The following is a 25,955-nucleotide window of genomic DNA, read 5'->3' on the forward strand; positions in this document are numbered from 1 at the left end:
TGGCCCCGGCGCTGGGGCCGGTGAATAATAGCGCCTCTGTCAGCCCTGGCAGCAGGATAAATAGCAAAGTACAGTGCAGATAACACAGCAGCAGGCTAACACAAAGCATATGAGGCAGCTTTAATGCGGCTCTCACAGGCGGCACATTTATTAGACTGTCACAGAAGAAACAAGAGCAGAAGATCCGACCAACAACACACAACTAGACCAGAACCATGCATGGCAACCTAGAACATCTCTTGTGTGTACATTAAAATTAGCACTAATAATTTTATTTACAAATTATGAATCTAAAAATAATTAATTTATATAATGATACTATATAGTAAATGATTATTTGATATTTTAATCAGCCAAAAAAATTCTATCAACAAATAGGTCAAATTTAAAAATATATTTACAAAAACATCAAACACTCAAGTATGTAATTTAAAAATACTTAACTTCATAAATTTCAAAATCTATTTCAAAATAAAATTAAATGAAGAAAAAAACTATTGTATTCAGCTGTACAGCTTAAAGGATGTATGTTTATCAGAATGGTTAAAATTTTTATGTAAAATATTCAGAGATGAATTTATTAAAAATAATAAAATGCATATAATGTAAAATAACCTTTACTGTATTGTACAAACAGGCATAACACATACAAAGCTCTACTATGGTACTCATTGCTTTCTGCCAGAATGCCACATAATTTCTACAGTAAAACTGAAATATTTGATATTAGCCACAAATGTCATCCAAAAAAACAAAACAAAAAAAATATTATTCTGAAAGATCCTATATTAACCTATATAGAACCTTCCAAAAGTTCTTCCAGTCGAACGTGTCGATCAGAATCCTTTAAACACTGGTCATCTTAAATCTAGCGTTCAGATGTATGAAACCCTGTCATGTGGCATCCTCTTCAAACTCCTGCAGTAATGTGAGGATGTTGTCTGTGAACTGGTTTGTGGGCGCGTCTGATCCGGTCAGCGTCACAGGCAGCAGATGAGGGTGAGGCGACTCGTACGTGACGGGACAGCACAGCTCATTCAGACTGAACCAGCACAGATCACAGTCCAGATCCATCAGCGAGCGGAACACACTACACAGAACAAAACATGATAATACAAACAACTATTAGTGTAATTCATACTATTACAGCGGGATATGGGACTGTCTACTTACAGCAGCACATAAACTGAACTAGAGCATGGTCAGTTTGTAATATAATTATGATCATTTGCATTTTAATGACTGACGGATATGTAGAGAGCAGAATAACAAAACTTTGATTTGACTGTCATCTAAAGAGGGGGTTTGTTGTGGCTGATGAATTATGATGTGTGTGTGTGTAAAATATATGTAGAAATAAGGAATATATTAAATATAAAACATTATAGGCCTATATACTCAAACTGCCTAATCAATTAGCCTATTCTGAAATTACCAGCACTGAATATATATCTATATATATTTTAAATTGTAAATATTTTTAATATATATACACACACAACACAATTTATTTTATTTTTATTTATTTTAATGATTATTTTCTTTTCTATTAATATATATATATAATATATAATATATAATATATATATATAATAAAGAAATATATATATAATATATATATATTATATATATATATATAGAATATATATATATATATATATATATATATATTCTATTATAGAATATTTTATTAATATATTAATAACATATATTAATATAATTAAATTGAATATATAATTAATAAAATAGTATTCTATAAATGTTCATATTATTCTACAATATTGCAATATTATTATTATTGCATATATTATAAATTACATCATATGTAAAAATTTTATTTAAATGTTTTTTTGTCAATGCTTGTTAATCATTTATGAATAGGCAAATTGATTAGTCAGCCTGGCATAAATTGGTCAAATCTCTTTCTGTTGATCTAATCTCAATATGACCAAATATTGGTAGATATACTGATTTAGTGCAAACCAAAACATTACAGCAGACAGTTAATGAATCTACAATAATAATACATTTATTAGTGCAAACCAAAACATTACAGCAGACAGTTAATGAATCTACAATAATAATACTTTGACCCCACCCACATGTGTTTAACCCCCAAATATAGCAGACAGTTAATGAATCTACAATAATAATACATTTAATAATAATAATAATAATTATAATTCAAAATGAGTCACTTTAATAAAAGAAAAACAATGCTGAGGAATTTTAAATACACTTTGATAAAAGAAAAAGACCATTTTAAAAAAATAAAAGAAATATTCCATTTCAGTTTCGGGGTGGGTGGGGCTTTACCTGAGACACGCCTCCTGGAGTCTGATTGGCTGTCGGCAGCTCAGGCACTGAAGACAGGTGTCAATCACCCGATCCAGATCCGCCTCCACTGCAAACACACATTCAGAATAAAGCCTCGTCCTCAAACACAAACATCGTATAAAAACTGAAGGAAAATCAGCTGTGAATATTAAACACACAATGAATAGTGAAACGCAAATTACTTAAGTGTTCAAATACTGTTTAAGACTCTGTAGACTATATTACAGACCTGTCCTAATTCTCTATTCCCACAAACCTTATTGTATTTCTCCAGTGATTTCACTGCTGTTGACTTAAAATTCACAGTGAACGCCTGCGTCATAATGGCCACAGATGTTCTAATTATATATTCTAATAGTCTCCATGGCAGCATTATCCTAATTAATTAATTAAGCAGCCTGATGTAGAGCCTCATTAGTCTAGAAAAATGGAGGTGAATGCAGAGGGACGGCGAGACCAGAGACAGAGAGAAAAGAAGGATGGATGGAGAATAATAAAGAGGGAAAATGATTTGAGAGAGAGCACTAGAGCCAGCTGGGACATAAACAGCATGACCTCTCATGTCTGTCTGTCTGTCTGTCTGTCTGTCTCTCAGGTGTCTCTCATAACCATGGTAACTCTATCAGTATTCACTATTTCCCTCCTCTCACAAACGGTTTCTCCGGATGAATCTTCTCCACATCAAATGACAAATCACTTCAGCATTTCACAAACCACTGGCTTCAAATTTCTCATGGTTTGCTTTGTAACACGGTTCCCAGATGTCGCTAGACTTGAGGCTAATATCGAAAACGAAATTTTATCAGCCAATAGTCAATATTATTTGCATGCATTGAGCCTGAATGCATGAGATGAATGCAGCATGTGAGGTTTTTCCGTTTCACCTCATCTGGATTACATCAGAAAAAACCAAAACAACTGATATGAAAGACTAAAAAATCCCTCGGCGCTTCTCCAGAGGAATGAACAGAGCAGCACAGGATGGTGTGTGTCTGAGCAAAGCTCTGGGGCTTTCAGCTGGAGCTGTGATGATGTGACATCAACAGGAACACGTCTTCATCGCTTACAGTGAGATTGACTTTTTATATTTCCTGCAGCTGTGATGCAAGCCTGATGTGAGTCTGTCATCTAGTGGTGATTGTGCTCACAACACAGAATCTGTATTTGCCGTTCCCCCAAGTAACTGTGCATTTGCTTAAAAACACTGAAATTTTCATATCATTTCCATCACTAGTATTGCATTCGCTCACAAACACTTTATGCAAAGTTTCTCAAGAAGGCACAAAGTTATTTGTAACCCAATGCAAAAGCATTGAAATTATTTTTTTTTAAATCCCATTCAGGGTTATTATAGTGAGCTAAAACTAAAACCATAAAAATTATTTACTTAAAATAAATGCTTAAAGAAATAAAATTTGAACATTTTATTTCAGCTGGTAGTCAAGACATAATTTCTCATCGTTTTCATGTAGTACTAAAATAAAAATTAAATAAAGTAATAAATATAATATATAGATATATATATATATATATATATATATATATATATAATATCTTATATATATATATATATATATATATATATATATATATATACTGTATATAGATATTTTTAAAAACAAAAACTTGTTACAAAATTTACAAAAACACTAAACAAAATGACTATAACTAACATTACAGTGAAAACTATATAAAAACAATTCAAAATATTTACAAAAACTTTAATAATGACTAAAAAATTTAAATAAGACTGCTTCCATCTTAATATTTTTTTCCTATTGACATGTCCTTTAAGGTTATGCAGGCAATGAAAAATACTATTAAAGTAAAATATCAAGCACACTTTTACAAGTAAAAATCGTTCAGATCCTAAAATAAGGTACTACATTTATGTCTGACATTATTTTTAGCTGAATATTGTGTTTCTCTGTGACTTTCGGAAATTTGTTAAATTTTTATGAGTATTTTTTTTATTTTTTTTATTTGTGTAGTTTATGCTGATTGTATATGAATATCAGTATTTAGTGTTGCATTTTAAGCTATAAAAACAGTGTTGTATTCATGTATTTACATGCTGTATGCATTTAAATTATAATTATAATTTTAATTTTAATTAATATTTTTTTATTTTTGTGTGTGAGTGGAAATGTTAGATTTAGCTTAGCTTTTAAGTAAATGTTATGTTTTTTTTAGCACATATTTAAACAAAACAATAATTGGCATAAAAATATATCAAATCACTTATTGACTTTCATTGATTTCTCATTAATAACTGATTATTAAATACTAGTAGATTTCTAGCATGCATATGGGCCACTTGTGGAGACTTACTCAGGTGCAGTTTCACACACAGAGGTCCGAGACCCTGCAGCACAGCGAGCTGGAGTTTGTAAGCCTGTGTGTGTGTGTAGACGGGTCCCGAGCGAGCGCTGACCTCCGCCTGCTTCATCAGAGACGAGGTGAGATGGGGCAGAACCTCCTTAGACAAGCGTGTCCTCAGGAAATCACCACACGACTCGCCCAGAACACACAACACCTGGACAGTGAGATCCATATACACTATACATCTTTTGCTCACCAAGTCTGCATTTATTTGACCAAACATACAGTAAAACTGTAACATTGTGAAATATTATTACAATTGGACAGTTTGATCTGTATATTTTTTTCTTTTTTGCGCAGCTGATTTTTCAGCATCATTACTCCAGTCTTCAGTGTCACATGATCTTTAGAAATCATTCTAATATGCTGATTTGTTGCTCAATGATTATTTTTAATGTTGAAAACACTTGTGCTGCTGTATTTTTTTAAATTTATTTTTTTTTTTTGGGTTTTTTTTTGTGTATAGAGATCTAAAAAGGGTTTTTTTTTGATATAGATGTTTTTTATCAGTTTTAACAATATTATAAAAATCTAAAATCCTTTAGAAGAATTTGTGCTTTGACCAATTCAACTAACTCAAGAGAACAAATAATTCATAATTCGGGCATCACTATAGCTAGCAAGCTTCACTTCACTGAATTTTTTTTTTTTATCAATTTAATATTAATTAAATGATTGTTTTAAATGATTAGATAAATGATTTTCTAATGCAAATCATTAAACAACAATATTGCGTTTATACTATAGAAATGTCCATGACTTTGAATGCTTTTTTAATTTCCATGGAATCCTTTTAAAATAATTTAAAAATGCTAGGATATTGTGGATGGACGTGGTTGCTAAGGTGTGTTTTTGCATGTTGTTATCTTGTTGCTAGGGCGTTCAGAGTGGTTGCTATGACATCATCTCACCTTGAATGCTCGTGGTACAGCGAGAGGGTCATCCTTGGTGAGACGGTGGAGGAGAGCAGGCCAGCACCGGTGCACCATGGGAAGCAGTTCGTCCTCTCGCTCACATAAAACACACACACACAACTCCAAGATGTCCAACACCTAAAAATCCACAAGCATGTTTGACTTTACACGTGCTCTTCTCAAAGGAAACAGGCATGCAGCGATGCCGAAGCTATAATACATCAACAGAAGAGATTTTACAACCTTGAGTCGGATTCCCAGGTTGGGGTCAGAGAGCAGGTGGATGCATCTCTCCATCACATCTTTTGCAATCTGGATATGAAGAGGAAGCGCCTTTTTCTCTGCAGGACCATCCATGTCCTCATCAGAAGCAGAAGTTGGTGGAGAAACATCTGTGGATAGTAGAATTTAAAAACCAAATTGACAGTTTGACACGTCTTTCGTGTGCATTAAACTGCATGCTCATGATCATCAGCTGAATGTGTCTTGCAAATCAGCTACAAACCTTCAGTGTGATAGTAGGAAAGCCATAATAACAGATCGCTCTGGGAATTTGGCTCTGTGTGGTGTTGGTTTAATGATCAGAAATCTGAGCCTTGAGTTGAAAGTCTGAGCATGTGGAGGATTGAAGATGAGCCAAAAACGGCGCTTGTGCCGTCATAACTCTGCTCTATTACTTCTGTACCCTTGTGTAAAGCACTTACCGCAGCTTGTTCCAGGGGAACCCACTACATCTATTACAGGTCATGATGAAACCTTCAGCAGAATTAACGTAACAGTTCCAACACTTTTTAATTTTATGCTGCAGCAACTCACTGGATCATTACTGTTGTCTGCTGTGCAATAATTAAATTACAAGCAGGAACTGTAATGCTCAAGTATTTGCTGAAGAAAATATGGTAGTCGCCCATGCTGTGGTTGCTATGATGTTCTAAATGATTGCTCTGCAGTTGGCAGGTTGTTCTTGGAAAGTGTTTTTGGAGAATTAGCTTACTAGCCCAAAAAAAAAACAAAAAACTCCCAGGTATTTTGGTATCTACATATCAAGGTTATGCAACATTCAGAATTAAAGAACTGGCTCCCATTCATGAAAGGAATAGAAATTTATGGAACTAAATTTCAAGGAAAGGCAACACAGATCATGCATCCTGGGAAATGAAGGTCTAAAAAATTCATTACATTTTATGAAGTACACAAGTAAACATTACGGATTCAGGTTTGTAGCGGCTGAAGTCCCTTGAAAGTTGTATCACCTACCAGGTAAAAATCATAAGTCTTGACAGCTTAGAAAGTGTAACCGCATTTCCATTTAGGCCAAACATAAATGAATCAAAATCACAAACCTAGATCGTTAGGATCTTCCTCCTCTACTCCAATGCCTTCTGCAAGCTCCTTCTGCTTCTTATAATCCAGGAGAAACTGCCTCAAGTTCACACACTCTTTATTCTGGGTCTCTTTGCTGGGTGTCTTCTGGTGTCCCAGAGTTGCGGGGAACCATCTCACTGTTGTAAGACATGATTGGCTTTTTCAAACTCTAAAAATACATTTAGCCACTAATACGTAAGAGTAACATTGTTAGAAATAATAGTTAAGGACACAAAGGAAAAGTAAGACATACCAAGTGCTTTCATGAGGGAGTGTAGCACACTACAGAACTGTGGCGCTCTCTGGTCATAGCTGAGATCAAGTGCCGTTAACACGTCCTGCACCACATCGGCCACTGGAGGCAGCAGACTGGCATCTGAGTGAGCGAACATGACTGCAAGAACTCGCGGAGCATGAGGGTGAATGCTAGGTCTGGCCAGGTTTAGAGAAACGTCATTGAGAAGGTAGTCTGAGTTCTTGATGACCAGCTCCTTGGGTGAATTGTAATCACAAGCCTTGCAGAGGTCACACGTGGCGCTAAAAGCCGCTTGGCTGACAAGAAGCGACTCGTCTCCGGCCTTCTCCAGCATAGGGTATAGCGTCGTCATCAGAAGCACATGGAAATCGGTGCCTAACCGGGCGAAGCCCCCGATGCCGTCCAACAGGATACAGATTTGCCAGATGTTGCTGTTGAGTTGGTGGAGCATTGGAGATTTGGAAGCTGGAAGCAGTTGCAGACAGTTTCGTTCTGGATTATTGGACACCAAGGAGGTTGTAGACTCAAGTTTCCCTTCCAAGGCTTCTGAGACTGTAGGGAGATGCCAGTTACTCAAACTGATGTACTCCTCGATGATGGACATGATTGATGATTTCAAGTCTTCTTGACTTGTTCTAGAGTGGTTTGCTCTTGAACAGTCAATTCTAGAAGTGTTAGTTTCTACGCCAATGCCTGCGGCACCAACAATGACCTCGTTGAGGACCAAAGCAGCTTGCTTTCTGTAAACCGAAGACTCCTTGTACAGTTCCATGAATCGGTCTACAAGAAGGTAGAGGTTTCCGTAGCATCCCAACATGCGGCAGATCTTCCTGAGTGCTGAGAATATCTTGTCTTCTGTGAAGTAGAGGAAGTATTTCCTCTGGGATGGGATTTGGTGCATGTCAGGTCACAGGTTTGTTGAAGACGTTAGAGTCTTCTCCTCGATGATCTTCACGTCCATTACGTCCAGCTCCATCACCTGCATCAATGCTTTGGAGATGCGCTCAAGATGTACTGCTGAAGTTAGTACCGCATCCACTTTGGGTCCCAGAATCTTGAGGTACCCAAGGAACACGTTAAGAACAAAGAGCTTGTGTTGATCGTCAGACGTTCTCATGAGTCTAGGTAAGGATGACGCCAAGCTGTGAAGGTTTTCAGATAGAACGTCAGTAAAGTCCTGCCCACCATTGGTTTGACCTTTTTGTGCCACCTCATCCAGTGCTGCATTGCACCTGCGCTTAACATCAGGCTCCTCATCGTTGATGGCACCTACCAATGCTTCCAGAAGAGGACCAACACATTCACCCACAGACTGGCTGCATTGAGAAAGGAGGAAATGGGATAGATTGACCAACTCCAGCCTGACTCTCCAGTGCGGGTGGGAAGAAGTGCAAGAAATGATCTTCTGTAAGACCAAAGCAAGCCGCTGGGATGTGGCTTTGCACCAGGATGGAGTCCTCTTTACAACAAGCTCCCCAACCCTCCCCAGATCTCCAGCTGCCACATCATTGTCAGTTTTCTGAAGCTGCTCATCGGCCATCACCAGACCAACTACCTTGTACCAAACCCTCATGGCCTTCACTGTAACCGCATGGCCTTGTCTTACATCTCCACTTATTATGAGACTCAGGGCTCGGGAAATCGCAGGTAAAAACGTAGCCAAGGTACGTCCGAGCAGATACCTCTCATCCTGTCTTGGCTCAACGTGTTCCTCTTTGCAGTTGCACTGCTGAAACAAAGAAAGGAGACATTTCAGGGAAGCCATTTGAACTCCTCTGGCCTTTTAATGCTATCCGAGTGCCAGAAGAAGCGACACAGCGGCTCCAAGTCCAGGCAACATGCTTGGCTCATAGAGTTTAACAATGTCACCGTAGACAGAGTGCAAGAGGGCGTCCAGGCATCTGAGCACGGCCAGCTTTAGTTCCTCAGAGGTCGTGGCGGGTTTTCCCGGGTCTTTTGGGGAACAAAGACAAAGGCAGAGCTCGGAGAAAAGATCCCGCAGAGAATCCCAACTCTGGACGCAAGTGTTCTCCAACACATACGTCATGACTTCCAACACCGCCTGGACGAGCCCCTCCCGCTTTGAACCAGGGGTTTTGAGGACAAATCTGAGGGGAAACAGAACATAGTCCTGGAGCTGTTGGAGAGCTCCATCGCTCACACTGCGGAGATGACCGCTAAGAGCTTCTACGTTAGCAGCCGTAGGTTCTTTGGTCAGGAGGACACAGGAGGGGCGGAGATATGCAAATGCAATCTTTGGGTCTTCGATCTGACGTTCAGCTATTATCCATGTATGGAGATCTGTGAAGGAATATTGTTTCATTATTATTCAGTGGGGTTTAACAATTTAACCTTCTGAAATATGATTTTTAGAAAATTCCCCCCCCAAAAAACAGCTAACAATATTAACTGATTTTACAAAACCTTTGGCATTTAATGCATTTCACAATAGATATAGGTCCCTTTCTAACTTCTTAAGTAATATTGCTGATAATTAATTTCACTAGTATACATATGCTATCTTAAAACATACAAACAGGCAAAACACACTGACGAAAGAGTCTGACAATTACCAACTATGAAGTGCGTATCACACTAAAAAATGACATTTCCTGTGAGGTGTATGTATATCACTCTTGTTACTGTGTATGATTAATAAGATGATGCCCAATCAGCAAATGTAAAACCTTAATATCACAAAACAACTTGATTTTAGTATCAAGTTTCATTTTAAAATAGGAAGAGAGAAAGAGTATATTGAATATTTACTGACAGCCCCTCCTCTTAAAATTCCCCATAACACTTACTCTGAGTGGTTCAGTTCAGCTAAGTCATGTCAGCAGCAGCACATATGCACTTTCAAGCTCATAATCATGACATTAAACTCCTGCTTCATTTCAATAAATACAAATTTAAGAAATTCAGTGCAGATGGAGATCCTCTATGCCTGCTACCAAACAAAGGCTGGGTTTCTTAGACAAAAAAAAAAAAAAAATACACATATCACTTTAAAATGACTGCTATTATTATTCAAAACGACTCATTTCATGTTGTAGAGATTACACTGTTGCAAAAAACACATCCAGCATGCCGTCGCGCCTCTATGACGTCACGCACGCGACCCTCGTTTGTTTATCAACCAACTTGCAACAAAATATCATCCTATTCAAACATTAGGCAAAAGTTTCGAGGAATATACTCGCGGAGTGTATCTTAGTAATTCGATTTATTAATATCTCGACTGAAACCACCCTTTTGACCCGCGGTAGCTCGTATTTCGGGGGTTTCCGCGTGCGTTTTGCCATATTGAAGTTAAATCCAGATTAGGCGACAAAAACTGCTGACAGGTGAGACGTTATTTACCTTTATCTTTTAGTTGTTGCTTGATTTGTCGCTTAATTACTGCTTTTACTTAATGTTCACTGCATGTCCCGGAAATTATGCATGTGTATTTTTAATTATATGTACCTTGTTTTACTATATATTGGTCTTTAAAAGTACAAATATTCCATGTGGTCTCTCTTAATGCAAGTAGGCCTAGTCCTCTGAAACTTATCTTATATGCATAATAATTATTCACAAATAAGCTAAATGCATTTGAAAGTAGTTTAATATGTTATATAGGATGTCACACAACAATGTTTCATATATAATGTGTATGTATGTGATAAGTTAGTTAATAAAATTTATTATTATTGCATTTTTATTTAATATCGAGCTTCCAGATTAAAATTTATATAAGGTAGTATGAGAGAATGTGTGTTTTAATTTTAGAACATTTTTTTTAACTTTTTATTTTTTTTTCAGTAGTCCAATTTAAATGGTCCTGCAGTGTGAAAAAATAAAATAAACATAAATATTCCATGTATAAGCTATAATATGATATAAGAAATATCTATCTATCAACTTTAAGTTTCTTAAGTAAAGTGCAACTCAGACCTTTCAGAGTTTTGAATCTGTTGTGTCTCGTTAGAGTTGTTTGGTGAGAGAGCGCGGTCAGCATGTCGTCTTTCTCCGAGTCTGCGCTGGAGAAGAAGCTGTCTGAACTGAGTAACTCCCAGCAGAGCGTTCAGACTCTGTCTCTGTGGATCATTCATCACCGCAAACATGCGTCCTTCATCGTGCGTGTGTGGCACAGAGAACTGAAGAAAGGTGAGAGAGTTTTACGGCTGCTGATCGGTTAGCAGCTGCAGTTTTGGGTTCAGAAGGAGGGAATAGTGAAAATTTAACAAAAATGTGCTCACTCTCAGGTCATCAAAGATGTATTTGAGTGTGTTTCTTCATCAGATTTGGAGAAATGTAGCATTGCATCAGTGTCTCAGCAATGGATGCTCTGCAGTGAATGGGTGCCGTCAGAATGAGAGACTGATAAATAATAATCCACAAGTAATCCACAGCACTCCAGTCCACTTGGAGCTAAAACCTGCGTGTTTGTAAGAAACAAATCCATCATTAAAACATTTTTTACTTCAGACTGTTGCTTCCTGCTAAATGCAGTTCATCATCCAAAACAACACTTCCTCGTCTGAATCAAGAGAGAAAAATGCAGATCCGGCAAAAAACAGTTGTAAACAAATATGTGGCTGGATTTTGATGTGAGACACAACGGGGGATGGACTTTTTCACTTATTGTGGACATTAACTGATGGACTGGAGTGCTGTGGATTATTGTGATGTTTTTATCAGCTGTTTGGACTCTCATTCTGACGGCACCCATTCACTGCAGAGCATCCATTGATGAGACACTGATGCAATGCTGCATTTCTACAAACCTGATAAAGAAACACACTCAAATTCATCTTGGATGACCTGAGGGTGAGCACACTTTTATTTTAAGCTGAACTATTCCTTTAAAGGGAACAAACAGATTTGGTGGGTCAGTCGAGGAACGTAAGACCAAACTTTACTCGTCTAAGTGAAGTTTGCACAAGGCATCTTGATTGAAGGTTAACCTTCAGAGATGACTGAAATGATCAAACATTAAAACTGAAACACACACAAAAAAGATTTGTATTAAAGTTAATAATAATTAAATGTGTTTGTTGTTCAGCGAAACGCAGCAGGAAGTTGACGTTCCTGTATCTGGCTAACGACGTGATCCAGAACAGTAAGAAAAAGGGTCCCGAGTTCACTAAAGACTTTGAGGGTGTCCTGGTTGATGCCTGCTCACACGTGGCCAGGTAAACACACCTTCATATATATGCTTCATGCGTTCAGTAGTATGAAGTTGTCCCGTCTCACACATATTCTGTGTCTTTCTCTGGCAGAGACGGAGATGATGGTTCTAAGAAGCAGATGGAGAGGTTGCTGAACATCTGGCAGGAGAGAAACCTCTACCGTGCAGACTTCATCCAGCAGCTCAAACTAGCTATCGAGGACTCAGACAGTCCCAAACACAAGCCCGCAGGTCCGTGTAATACTTACATATAGTGTAAAAGCTCTAAAAACTTCCCAAGATGCATCTGATGAAGTTGCTATATGATGTCCAGAGTGATCAGAGCTTGATAAAGAAGCTCAATATGAGAGTTCTTTCCTTTGTCTGTTATGTTTTCATCACTACATCATTCCCAGGCTTCCTTTGCGTAATTTCAGTTTTCTACTATAGCTAGCGAATGTTATTTTAATACAACGGTTTGGTCATGCCACCTTCATCAGGCATTGTTTTCCCCAGATTGCATGTTTGTTAACGGTCTCGTCTTGGCTTGTAGAATGCATGAAGTGAATCATCTCTTTTCGAAAGTAAAGTGAAGTAAAAGCTGCATGCTGTTTTGTAGCAGATGATAGAAAAAATTTAAAGAGAAGCTACCAGAAGGTCCAGGAGGAAGAGGAGGAGGAAGATGATGATTACAGAGGTCACTATTCACCCCAGGAGACGGACGCAGCTGCTCCACAACTGGTACGAATGACATTTACTCGAAAGAATCCTGATTATAAGCTTTGGTTCTTGATACTGGTTGTTATTATAGCATTTCTATTCAAAATCAGGATTCTAGATTTAGCATTTGTCTGTTTTTTGTTTTTTTAAGCACCTTTTTAAAACTTTTTTGACTTTATTAGTCCATTTTAAATGCTTTTGCAGTGTGAAATACATTGAAATATTAAATAAAAATACTAAAGTTCCATGTATAATATAAAATAAAAAGGTCTATAATAACAGAATTAAATTAAAATGTTTAAAACATATTCAGAGACACTGCTAAAGCTGCTTAACATGTAATTCTTGATCTGAAAAAAAATGTATTTTCATTTCTTTCAGTTCATTTTTCACTTTGCAGGACCATTGAAAATTGACTAATGAAGTCAAAAAAGTTTAAAAACGGTAATTCATAGCCTAATGTAACAATTACATATGGAAATTGTCAAAACTTTCTAATTATGACATTATATATTTAAATTTTCATGTAACAGCCAGTATTTGTATCTGTACAATCACAAAATTATTTGTATCTGCATTCGGATAAAACGTCGTACAGTTACTTGATAAGACCGATCTTTTTTTCATAGTTATCACTGAACAAGTAGGCCTGTGCCGTGTTAAACTAAAATAATTATTAATTTCTAAGAATATATTTATAATGTAAGCAGAGAGATGTCATGACAAATGTTTAGTGATCATTTGAACACGACTGAATTAATTCAACGCACACATTTTCATTATGCTGAACCCTTTAAGCGAGTCTTTTTGTGAACTTCACTAAACAAATGTGCCACGCAAACAAGCAAAATATAAAGATGCAAACATGTACCTGTAGGCCAAGTAGAAAATGTATCTGTTTCTAAGTTGATTATTAGCCTACTCTTGAGAGAGAACTGGTTTGGTTTTGGAGAGACTGAGACGTGCAATGCGGCTGTTTGATTGGTGAGCGCGCTGTGCTTATTCTATTCATTCGTTTCATATCGTAGCCTAAGGTTTAAATCATTGCCTTTTAAATATATACTAATAATAGAATGTGTATGATGTATTATTATAGGTGATATTACTCCTGCCAAGCTCTGCTTTCTGATAGATGCACGGAGAGGCAACAGCAATGCGGTGTTTGATTCGCAATCTTTTCATTCATAAAGTTTACATTCATTCACTTCACACTCATTATTGTGTGACTTTAGAGGTCTGTGTATAATATTGCGCTGATCCTCTGGCTCAACTGTTATCTAGCAAACAGCAGACTGTGCCAGCTTCAGCCGAATATTCAGGCAGAATTATTCCTTGTCAGTTTTTGAAGCCATCATCCGTGCCATTCTGAATAAAGTATTCTGCTTCGGGCACATCCCTAATTATTACATTACATAATTAAATTTTACATGCAACATAGATAAAGTTATAGAAAGTAACAGCTACACACAATATTGTAATCCTAACATTCACGTTGTACTTGCAAACACTTTGTATGCATTATGGTTAATGCATGCTTGAGTAGTCGATTGTTTCCGACAGCGCTCGACTAGTTGTTGAAGTAGTCAATTACTCGACTACTCGACTAGTCTATGCAAGCCCTAATATATATAAATATACATATGAATACATATTAATTCTAAATCTAAGAGCTTATCTTTAAATAAAAATGATAACAATCAATATCAACAATCATGGGTAAGAATCACACTTGTTTGAATAAATGGCATTTACCCAAATTTAAGGAACTCATGGTAGGAAAGGAACATTTACATTAATAATATGATACATTTATAAAATTATGATATTATGTATGTAATATAATGTTTATATAAAAAGCTTGGTTAGTTGATTCAACATCACATTGCAAGATATTGTTTGACGTTTCAAAGCAACTACCAATATGATTTCTAAGAAGCTGACTTATAAGAAAGCTGGTGTGTGACTGATCCTCAGACGGAGGAGCTGGTGAAAGCGCTGCAGGATCTAGAGAACGCTGCGTCCGGTGATGCTGCCGTGAGACAGAAGATCGCATCCCTTCCACAGGAAGTGCAGGACGTTTCTCTTCTAGAGAAGATCACAGGTGAGTCTCGCAGGAGAAACGTAGGCCTCTCTAACAGGAAGTGGTTTTCTGATGAAGCGCTTCATGTTGTGTCCTCTGCAGATAAACAGGCGGCAGATAAGCTGTCGAAGACGGTGGACGAGGCCTGTCTGCTGCTGGCCGAGTATAACGGACGCCTGGCCGCTGAGTTAGAGGACCGGAGACAGCTGGCCCGCATGCTGACCGAATACATCCAGAGCCAGAGAGATGCGCTCAACGAGAGGGAGAGGAAGCTGGAGGTACGAGACTAACCTGTCATCATCCACTCCTCGTGTCTTTCTAAACCCCTTTGAATTTCTGCAGAATAACAGAGCGGATGTTTTCAATATAATGAAAGTGGATCTGATTTTTACCTTCAAGCAACAAAGAGTAGTCTATGTGGTTTACACACTGTATTCAGGTTTTTAGAAATCATCCGATTGCTTTATGTGCCAAAAAAAGACCAAAAGTAAATCATTATTCCCTGGTAAATCATAATTGTGCTTTAAACTTATGTGAGGAATTAAACTTGAACACAACTTAAAGCTGTCTTGGTTTCAGAAGACTTTGAATATACATCCAAGTCATATGGACAACTTTTGGGATACTTTTCATACTTTTATGGTACTTTTTATCCATTTTAGAGCTTGAAAACAAGCTACTGTTAAACATTTCCTTTTGTTTTTAATGTAAGAAGGTAAATCACACACATTTGGAAAGACTAAAAAAATGCATTACTTAAATGACCTTTATGGGTCTGAAATTAGATTTTTTAATGTTTTTGAAACAAATCTCTTCTGCTCACCAAGGCTGCATTTATTTGATCAGAAATACATTAAAAACAGTAATATTATGAACTGTTACTACAATTTCAAAATATAATTTATTCCTGAATTTTCAGCATCATTACTCCAGTCTTCAGTGTCACATGATCTTCCGAAATCAAGAAACATTTCCGATTATTATCAATGTTGAAAAGAGTTAAATATTTTTGTGGAAGTTGCATTTATGCATTTTATTTTTCAGGATTCAGCATTCAAAAGAGCAGCATTTATTTGAAATAGAATTTTTTTTTTGAACAATATGTCTATACTGTCACACATGACCCCAGACTTTTGTATGGTTGTCTGATCGATTCAGTCATTCGTTGATCATCTGGTGTTCTTGCAGGAGTACAAGCAGAAACTGGCTCGCGTCACACAAGTGAGGAAGGAGCTCAAGTCTCACATCCAGAGTCTTCCAGACCTTTCTCTTCTCCCGAACGTCACCGGCGGTCTCGCCCCTCTCCCGTCTGCTGGAGATCTGTTTTCCACTGACTGAACATCTCTCTGAGACTCTTAGTCCTGTGCGATCAGACACTGGGTTCCTCCTCACTGACAGTAACATCAGTAAAGGAGCGAGTGATGAAGATCCGCCGTCACCAGCTCAGCTTTGTTTTTCATTAGTTCTCATGTCAGCTAAACCTCACGGAGATCAAACCCGCCAGTCGATACGTCATTAAACCGGAGATTTTGTTTTGATGTGACTTTGCTGTGGAAGGCAACTCCCTTTTGCTTTGTCTTATACCTGTAGGTTTTTAGTTTTACTGCTCAAGAGTTTAATTTCGCTTCATTTTGGTTTTTGGAAGAAACTAAACATGAGGATTCAGTTTTAAACACTTCACTGCTAATGACTGAGTTCGTGATATCAAGAGATATTAATCAGAAACTCGTGCTCATTATCAAACTGTGATATATTTTGGTTACAAACCTGACCTGTTTTTCTTCAAATAATTATTTTGATGATAAATACAACAGATTTGCTGATATTTGTGAGAAGAATACAGTGTGATCAATCGTATTCTCTTCTGTGGTCCCTGTATGTTTAGTGTCTCTCATTAAATATGACTTCAGCAACAAAATGATTTTTGATATTAGTGGATCCTTGGGATTTGATTTGAATGGATTGCTGTATTATCAGAGTGACATGTAAATGAGAATATGTGAAGCGTGGAAATATTAAGTGGCCAAACTCTGTTCAATACGTTTCTTATGTTTGTAGATGAGTGAACTGCGTGTTTGTGTTGTTTTTGATGATGTTGATGATAAAAATAAATATAGAGTAAAATGTAGTGAAGAATGTTATAGTTTTGCGTTTCTCTTTGGGAGAACCGATTTATACAGTTCAGGAAAATCACATTTTTTAAAGGACTCTCCATACAGTGATGGTGATACACTGCCTGTTCATGGAAGATGAATTATCTTCATTTATTGTTTCAAATCTAACACACAGATGAAGTGAGAAGTCATCTCTGTGCCCATTTTATCTAAAATAACGCCCCATTCTAAACAAACTTCTCTAGATAACCTACTGTTTACTTCATTTTCTGAGCTCAGGGTCCGTTCTTCGTACGTCACTTATTACATCCAAGATGATATCATCACACTAATCAGGACCTGGCTAATTCGGTTCTTCAAATGCACCTGTTGTTGAGGATTGGTATGGCTGGATTAAATTATCTGAGATAATTGCGCATTCATGGGTTGGTTTAAAAGGTGCTAAGTATCAAGACCACGATCAGCAATGCAGCGATTGGCTGGCGGCAGACGGCAACGTAATGACATCATATAATTTAAAAAGACACCTGCCGAAAAACTTGACAAATTTCTTGCCTTTTATAAGGAAACAGCCAAGCGAACAAAACTACATATAATATAATAGATAAAAGAAATGTGCACTTTTTAAGAATTTTTTTTTTTACATTATCCCAATGATATAGATTTGCGATTTATAATATTTGTGTAGTCTTTACACATTTATTTCAATGTTGTAATTAGCTATTCATTTAATTTTATATTTGTTACGTGACAGCATTAATGAACGTTGCTAAGCAAAATCTGATAGGTAGCATTTTTCGCTATCGAATTATGCTACCATCTGTTTTAATGGGAGGTAGCAAAATCTGATGACACAAGTTTCTTCTCGAACTTTCTTGCCCGTCCTTTGTCGCCTCTGGGACCCTCGCAGTGTCTTTCCTCGATAAGAACACGTCGCTAGATTGATTTGTTGTATAAAAAAACTTAGTTCGTATATTGTAAAACAATATAAAAAAAAAAAAAAACCGAATCAAAGAAAACAATTTCAGAGCTGTTTTATAGTAGTCTGCAACGCAACGTCCGGGGTCACCTAGCGAAAGGTAAAGTGACGTCAGTGGGTGTTTTTTTTCATTTGCGCAAACTCCGCGGAGGTAACATGTTACACACGCTTCTGTACAGTAACCCGGGCGTGACAGCATCGAAGATGTGCCTCTTTCTGCTAGTTATTTTCTCTCTCATCAGCGCCAGTAAGTATTTAGTAGTTGATACAGTTCTGGATCTAAGTGTAAGTCTATTCGGTAATTATTAAAAGTGTAAATACATCTGACAGGTGCAGCTGAGATGTCGCCAGAGTTTCGTCGATGCTCTCTCCAGTGGGTGAACGCCGGTCAAGTTAAAGTCAGCTGTAACAACACCCTGATCGCACAGCACTGTGATCCTGATCAGAGCTGTCGAAACATGAGCAAGCCCGGAGTCTCGCTGGAAAAGGACAGGGAGAGAGTATGCCTAACCATCACCAACTGCTCCTATGATTCATGGTCCTGCGAAGCACGGGGTTACATCGATGGCAAAGAATTTGGGGAGAATGTTACTGTCAACGTGACGTGCAACCGTGAGTAATATAAAGATTCTTCCATTTCTTTTTGATTCTTTAGTGCATTTCACTGATAAATTTGTTAATAACTTTTGTCAAGGTGGCAGCTGAAAATGACCAAATGTTATTTATTTACTACCACACCGAGCAGACTGATTTCCTTGCATTCATTTTTACAAACACTTTGTTCTTGTTCTTTGAAGAAGCTACTAGCACTTCGCCTAGTCCAGGACTTACAAGCACTTCAGCAACTTCAGCATCCACCAACACTTCTACCAGTCCAGACAAGTCACATTCAGAGCCTTTTGCAGCTGGGGTCACTGTGCCAATCATTTATGCTACTAGTTACATTGATGACAATGAACAAATGGAGTGTTACTGTTTTTCTAGTTAGTCTTGTTTTTGTTCCTTTTGTTCTTTAAAGAACCTGCCAGCACTTCTACCAGTCCAGACAAGTCACATTCAGAGTCTATTGCTGCTGGGGTCACTTTGTGCTTCATTGGGCTGATCATCATCGGGCTGATCATCGTGCTTTGCATCTGTTACAAGAAGGTAAGTATTTTCAGAGGCAAATAAAATCTTTGTTGGTGAAGAGCTTTAATAAAGGAATAGTTCACTTAAAAATGAAAATTATCATCTTTTACTCACTCTTAAGTTGTTCTTAACCTGCATGACTATTTTTTTTTTTTTTTTTCTGTGACCAACAAAACAGTGTGAATGTCAGGTTTGCTTTTTGCATATTAATGTGGATCAGGGACCCCAACTGCCAGTCTTTAAAAAGAACAACAAAAGTGCCTTTAATATACCATGATAATTCCCCAGTAAAACCTTGTGCCATATTCCAGGTCTTCAGAAGTCATATCAGCTTTACATGCGGAAATGGATGGAATTTTAAGTTATTTCCCCGTTGCTATAGCACCCAAATTCCTTTTGCATGTAGGCCCATTCAAAGATTGGCGATTGGTCATAGGACATGAGAAAGGATTCAGAAGACTAGGAATATATTTCACAAGTTGAGTAGACTATTTTTTTGTTAGAGTCATACAGGTTTGGAATGACATGAGGGCGAGTAATTGATGAGAGAATGGTCTTTTTTTTTTTTTTTTTTTTTTTTTTTTTTTTTTTTTTTTTTTTTTTTTTTTAAGGATCTCAGGAGATCTGAGATCTTGTATTATAGTTGAGGTCAAGCAAATAAACCTCAAACACTTAAAAAGACACAATGTTCATTTTCCTGAGCACTGAAAAGAGAACAACTGCAAGTTTGAGATGCATAAGAACATTTGTGATTATGCAAGAGATCAACAACTAAATCAGATTTTTAGTAATTTTTTTTTTTTTTTAAACATAAGATATTTTTAAATTTGCAGGTGAGGTGCTTCAGGAAAGTAATTCGTCACATCTTTTGTCGTCAACAATCTATCAATGTAAGTGTTATTATGCAAATTAAGGTTTTTTTTTTTTTCACGTCAGAAAACTGCCTCAAGCCAAGGCTACGGCTCTGACATTATGATTTTTAGATGTTTCTTCCTCACCAACTATTTTCATGAGAATGGAATGCTTGTGCATATTGTGAAAAGTGTTTAATTGCCCATTTTTAACCCTTTTAGTGTTTTGTTTTTGACAAAATTTGTGTTTAATTGCCATTGCAAATGAATTATATATATATATAATATAATATAATATAATATAATATGAGAACATCACAAGACTATGTTAATGAACTTTCTGTTTGGCCAATTTTTGGTTTGGCTTTATGGAGCTGTAACATGATACTGACCTTGAAATAGTCATTTATGTAAAGTAAGGGCCAGTTTTTGCACCTTTTGAAGGGCACAGTGGGAAGAGGACATTGTAAATGGAAGTGAGCAAATATATCCCTTTACAAAGGGTCTTTCCACAAGGCCTTAAGCAACATATATACTTTGACGGTCACTTCAAGGAAGTCATTATGCAAAATCTGATCCTATTTGGCAAATTGGAGAGGCAGTCATAATCCAGCATTCAGTTTGTGGTATTTTATACACCAAAGCTGTATAGCACCTATTATACAAAGTGCTTTGCAAAATACATGAAATTATTAAGATTTTTTTTTTTTTTTTTTTTTTTTTTTTTTTTTTGCTGAATGATGCAGAGATTATTTTTTATTTTAATTTTATTTAAAATATTGTTTCTGTATTCACTTGCAGAGGACTACTAAAAAAGAGCAGGACATTGAGTTGGAAGAGAAGTCCCTTAAATCAACAAACATAGTGTAAAGTATGTCAGACATTTACATTGTATTGTGATCGTTTTATCATAAAGCATTCGTCTTTGTTGCACACTAATTCAGGTGAAATTTAATGTTATTAATGTCTTTACAGGTAATAAGAAAAACATACAACATGAAGGAGGTCTCTTCTGCCACAGCTCAAATATGTGCAATAGTTAAGTGACATCCTGGCATACAAGGCCGTCAACAGACCATTGTCTTATTGTAGAGGTCTGCATGAGAGGACATCCCACCTGTACTCGGCTATCAAAGTCTGTGCCACACTGTTGGGTCAGATCCTATGGATGTGCCTAAACCTACCAGAAGCCTCAAAAGTTCTTCTAGAACAGGGTCACCTTTGGCTTCCTCACTGGGTGACACAAAGACCACAGTAGGTATTGAAGAAGTGCTGCTTAAAATATATTTATAAATATTCTGTATTTTAGTTTGATCTAAATTATTTTAATGTTAACTTAACGCTTGCACATTTTTATTGTAAAATAAAAATTATTGAAGAAAAATCTTGTTTTTCGTTTTTTTTTGTTGGATGATTGACTTGATATACGGACTAGATATTCACATTCTCAAGAAAATTTAATTATTTTACTATGAAAGTTGCAGGTGTGATAAACTTGTTTTATTGTGGTACAAATGTTAAAGATTCTGCAAAAATAACAAATATTTACTGGTAAAAGGCTTAAATAAAACGCATTTAATTGTTAGTATTGTTTTTTTACCATTGCATGCCACTGGAGAATACAAACCACTAGACCACTTTCCTGCTCCACTGGCACTGCTTTTTCATTTTAAGGGTTTTAATTTCATTGAACTGCTTTTTTTTTTTTTTTTTTTTTTTTTTTTTTTTTTTTTTTTTTTTTTAACTTTGTGAATTCTAGGATAACTCTGATATACAGTAATAGACTTGTAGCTGAAAAAATTACTCTTATTTTCGTCTTGCATTCTTGACAAACTATTTTCCTGTTTGACACTGTAAAGTTGCGTTGAGACAACCAGTACTGTATAAAGCGTTATACAAATATAGGTGACTTGACTCGTCACTAAAGCCCCATATGCTATTATGACATGTTTGTTTGGTCTCACAAAAGTATCATCACACAGAAGAAGCTGCTCTTTTCTGAGATGAGCAGAACCTCAAATGTTCAATAAGAAATCCAACAGCAGTGATTCCCACCAGACCAGACAGAACCAGACAAACCAGAGCCTCAGTGATGCCACAGTGATCCAGACAATCTGAAAGAGAAGAGACTTATTCATAAACATCTTCTGTGCAATTTAATGTCTTTGTGAAAATTGTGCACAGAGGTTATTGTGGCAGGAAGAGAGTTTTAAAGGTAGTATTTCTTGTACCTTCCTGTGGTGGGCAGATCTGTTTCTTGTGAAAACGGACGCTCTTATTGCTCACTGGATTCACAGCCGTGCAGCTGTAGGTCTCTGGATCATTATAATGAAGCTCTAATGGTAAACTGAGGTTGATGCTGAGATCAGAATTGCTGTTCTGATTCACTTTTTCACTCCCTTTATACCACGAGATAGACACGTCTCGATCATTCTTCACAGAGCAGAACACAGAGCAGAAATCTCTATTTGGAAATTCTGGAAAAAAAATGAAATGCCCCAAACTGTTGTTTTATATGGCCAAAATTATAATTATATAATTTTATAGCTTGAAATTTAACCTTTTGTAACTATCAATCAGACAAGAGAAGATGTAGTATATGTATGCATATCAAATATGATACAGGCTTTATAGTAACATCTGTGCATCAAAGTTTTATCTTCTTTGCATGTTAGTGCTAAGATACGTTTAAATAAATATATGAGAATACAGATGAGACTGACCTTCAGCATGGTTTGCACTGAACAATGAGCCACCAGTGATGACAGGCACAGAAACCAGTGCTTTATGACAACAAAACACATAGAAATAACATCAGAGATGGCAATTTCAAGACATATTGGGATCTGGTCTCATATAAAATCTTGGACAGATTAACAAAAAAAATTTTTTACAAAAGAAGTTAAGACATTTCTTAAGATAAATTATATTAAGACATATTTTCTTTATAAAAATGTTTTCCGTAAGAAAATGAGAGGTTTTAGTGAATGTATGATGATTCTTTCCTGAAGACTCATTGATCAACATGAAAAACAGCTGCAGTTACCTCAACAAGCGTGCACAATATTTACTCGATATTTTTTTAATGTGCTACGTATTTTAATTATTTTGTATTTGAATTCAAAAATGATGTCCATATATCAGTTGATTTTGAGTTGTTACAATCACTTCACGTTTACATTATCAATATCAGAGTTTAGAGGTCGAACAATTGCTGGAACAATTCCAGATAGCAACAATAACAGTCATTTTGCTATCTGGGATCGGTTATCGGCAGAAAAAAAAGAAAGATAGGAAAATAAACTGTACCGATAGTTTTTTCAAGGTTGCTCCTTTGCTGGAGCGGCTAGAAAGGTCTAGTGACAAATCCTTCAGGAAAGAGTTGGCTTTATGACTCGGCTCCTTTAAGTGAATGATATGAGTTGGTGTTTTTCTTTTTAAAATTTGAATTGTGTAAATCTGAATTTTAGTGTATTTTAACAAAACTGAATATTACAGGACTTTTTAAAAAATATTTTATTTTTTGAATGGTTAAGTTTAATTAGGCTACTCTGAATAACTGAATTATGCTTGTGCACACATATCAGACATATACAATAAAGTTGTGGAATCTTCAATGCTTGGACCCCAAAACATATGGGGACTTACCTTGAACGTGGTTTGCACTGCCCAATAAGCCACCACTAATGACAGGAACAGAAACCGGTGCTTTAGAGGAACACAACACAAGAAAATAGTAATTTTAAGTCACAGTGGAATTTGGCCTGATATCTATAAAAAAAAATAAAAGTAATCTTAGGACCTGCTTTACTTTAAGAAGCTGAAAGTAGCTTTGAAGGCTTACAGAGGTTAAATTAAGTGTCAGAAACATTCTTAGGTTTTTAACACTCAAGACTAACATTACAGAATGTGAGACAGTTGTATTTTGTTTAGTAAAGGCTGTAGCTAAAACTTACCATATACGTCGACTCTGAATGTTTTCCTAGAGATTAAATCGTTGATGGTGAGAGCAAGCTTATAAAGTCCAGATTCACTGACACTGATGTTCCAGATGGTCAGTGATCCTGTCTGATGGTCAAGCTGCAATCTGTCAGCCAGTCTCTTATGAATCCACACTTTACTACGGTACATCTGTGCTATTCGGGTGGTTTGGCTGCCGGCTGTAAACAGCCACATTGTCTCATCATCTCCTCTGAGTTCAGGTATTCCTGTTTGCAAAGTCAGAGCCTCTCTCTCCATCACTGTCTTTAACTCATCCCATCCACCATTCACCAGATCTGAAACAACATGAATGAGGGTTAAACAGCGGTTATATGGAGAGTTTGATCAAACTACAAAGTCAAGAATATCTAGAAAACACACTATGATATAAAATTCTGGACTTCTGAAATCTAAATGAAGTAAGTTTGCTAAGATGCCAGAAACACTTTGAGACTTGAAATGTGGCATTGTTTGGAAATTAATTCAGCATTGACTACAAACTATTAACAATGTTCTAGTAAGCACCTTGACTATTGACCACAACCACTACAACAATATTTTGCTTGAGAAAAGAAAATATATTTAAAAGGTTTATCTTACCCTCCATACTGATTAAAAATACAATGAAAAACCACATGCTGATGGACATTTAAAAAAAATTATCAGATGATATAAGAGCTGTTGTTTCTCTTGATGAAGCACCTGAAGCCCGAGATGATCTGATGAACATTCAGTGAAGATTCAGTCTCTGACTTTTATCAGGAAGTGACACACTGGCAATGACGTCAGCTGTACCACTAGATGGCACCAAAACCAACAATGAACAATTAATCACAGCTTTTCCCTCTTCTTGACCTCTCAGTGATTGAGACTATAAAGTCATACTTTTATAAAGTTTCTGAACATCAGCGAGACAAAAATGCCAGAAACTGCCCAGTTAGAGTATCTTTACATGTGCATGTGTTTAAATTCAAGAGACTTCAAATTATGTGCAGTAGGTGCAGACGTGGACATTTGAGTGTGTTTGATTTCTATTGAAATTGCTGTGATGAATTAGAAAAGCAGGAAATGTTTGTTGGAAAATTGGAAATAGAGATTTGAAATGTGTTCTCTGTTTGAATGTAAAACAATGTATTTAAGCCAGTTTTCACAGTTGCTAAGACTCTAAACCCCATTTTCTGAACCAAATTCTCAAAGGCCTAAGCCCATGTGTAGAATAAATCTCTCTTTCTGCAAAACCTTAAACAAATTCAGGCAGTTAGACACCATTAGTTATTCTCATGCATTCTTTTTGCGAAACTCTAAACACATTCTCTTTCACTTAAATGCATTTTGCACTGATGCCCTTGTGCTGTGAAACTGTATTTATTATTTTTTTTTTTGTTGTATATAATATAGCCTTTATTATAATATATACTTTTTTGTGTACCTACATGCTTTGGATGCTGTGTTCTCCATTTTTTGTGTCTAATGAATGATCTATAGTGTTTATATTGACTGGCTGTGATCTGAAAGTATTGTTTGTCGTTGAGTACAGGTGACATGTTTTTTTTTTTTTTTCTTTTTTATTGTTTGATTTTGCCAGAAAAGTCAGAGGGAAACATACATCTGCATTACAGTTTTTCTGAATTGCTAAAACACATTTCTTGCAACCATCACTCGTTTTCTCAAAACCAAATACTTAAACTAAATT

General features: G+C 36.4%; 4 protein-coding genes across 8 annotated transcripts; 2 read left to right on the forward strand and 2 right to left on the reverse strand.

Annotated features, from left to right (window-relative positions):
* Positions 1 to 494: 494 nt before the first annotated feature.
* On the reverse strand, positions 495 to 9,577 carry LOC109054534 (TELO2-interacting protein 1 homolog). The gene is given in 7 exon segments (XM_042713739.1): positions 495 to 1,090; positions 2,317 to 2,404; positions 4,669 to 4,873; positions 5,631 to 5,771; positions 5,877 to 6,025; positions 6,977 to 7,135; positions 7,252 to 9,577. Coding segments are annotated over 7 exon segments (3,264 nt in total). The 3' UTR covers positions 495 to 894.
* Positions 9,578 to 10,345: 768 nt separating this feature from the next.
* On the forward strand, positions 10,346 to 17,127 carry LOC109054536 (regulation of nuclear pre-mRNA domain-containing protein 1B-like). 2 transcript variants are annotated; one of them, XM_042713612.1, is made up of 8 exons: positions 10,346 to 10,601; positions 11,228 to 11,406; positions 12,305 to 12,434; positions 12,522 to 12,661; positions 13,029 to 13,150; positions 15,104 to 15,230; positions 15,312 to 15,487; positions 16,398 to 17,127. In XM_042713612.1, exons 2-8 carry the CDS (start codon positions 11,256 to 11,258, stop codon positions 16,545 to 16,547), a joined length of 996 nt encoding a protein of 331 aa, XP_042569546.1. In that variant the 5' UTR covers positions 10,346 to 10,601; positions 11,228 to 11,255; the 3' UTR covers positions 16,548 to 17,127. The 2 variants fall into 2 exon arrangements, with proteins under 2 accessions (XP_042569546.1, XP_042569547.1); XM_042713613.1 differs by having other exon boundaries at positions 10,348 to 10,601; positions 13,032 to 13,150.
* A 920-nt stretch (positions 17,128 to 18,047) lies between these two features.
* LOC122135124 lies at positions 18,048 to 21,651 on the forward strand. Of its 4 annotated transcripts, XM_042713616.1 has the most exons (8): positions 18,048 to 18,402; positions 18,482 to 18,549; positions 18,633 to 18,914; positions 19,100 to 19,178; positions 19,319 to 19,448; positions 20,264 to 20,320; positions 21,083 to 21,152; positions 21,257 to 21,651. In XM_042713616.1, the coding sequence occupies exons 2-7, from the start codon at positions 18,507 to 18,509 to the stop codon at positions 21,149 to 21,151; spliced, it is 660 nt and encodes a 219-aa protein (XP_042569550.1). In that variant the 5' UTR covers positions 18,048 to 18,402; positions 18,482 to 18,506; the 3' UTR covers position 21,152; positions 21,257 to 21,651. The 4 variants fall into 4 exon arrangements, with proteins under 4 accessions (XP_042569550.1, XP_042569549.1, XP_042569551.1 ...); XM_042713615.1 differs by lacking the exon at positions 18,048 to 18,402 and having other exon boundaries at positions 18,414 to 18,549; XM_042713617.1 differs by lacking the exons at positions 18,048 to 18,402; positions 20,264 to 20,320 and having other exon boundaries at positions 18,414 to 18,549.
* Positions 21,652 to 21,997: 346 nt separating this feature from the next.
* Positions 21,998 to 25,030, reverse strand: LOC122135123. The gene is made up of 6 exons (XM_042713614.1): positions 24,863 to 25,030; positions 24,238 to 24,558; positions 23,930 to 23,989; positions 23,005 to 23,064; positions 22,513 to 22,758; positions 21,998 to 22,395 (listed from the first exon to the last, which is right to left on the reverse strand). Exons 1-6 carry the CDS (start codon positions 24,909 to 24,911, stop codon positions 22,256 to 22,258), a joined length of 876 nt encoding a protein of 291 aa, XP_042569548.1. The 5' UTR covers positions 24,912 to 25,030; the 3' UTR covers positions 21,998 to 22,255.
* Positions 25,031 to 25,955: the final 925 nt, after the last annotated feature.

The sequence above is a fragment of the Cyprinus carpio genome, chromosome A23 (assembly GCF_018340385.1).
Source record: "Cyprinus carpio isolate SPL01 chromosome A23, ASM1834038v1, whole genome shotgun sequence".
NCBI lineage: Eukaryota > Metazoa > Chordata > Actinopteri > Cypriniformes > Cyprinidae > Cyprinus > Cyprinus carpio.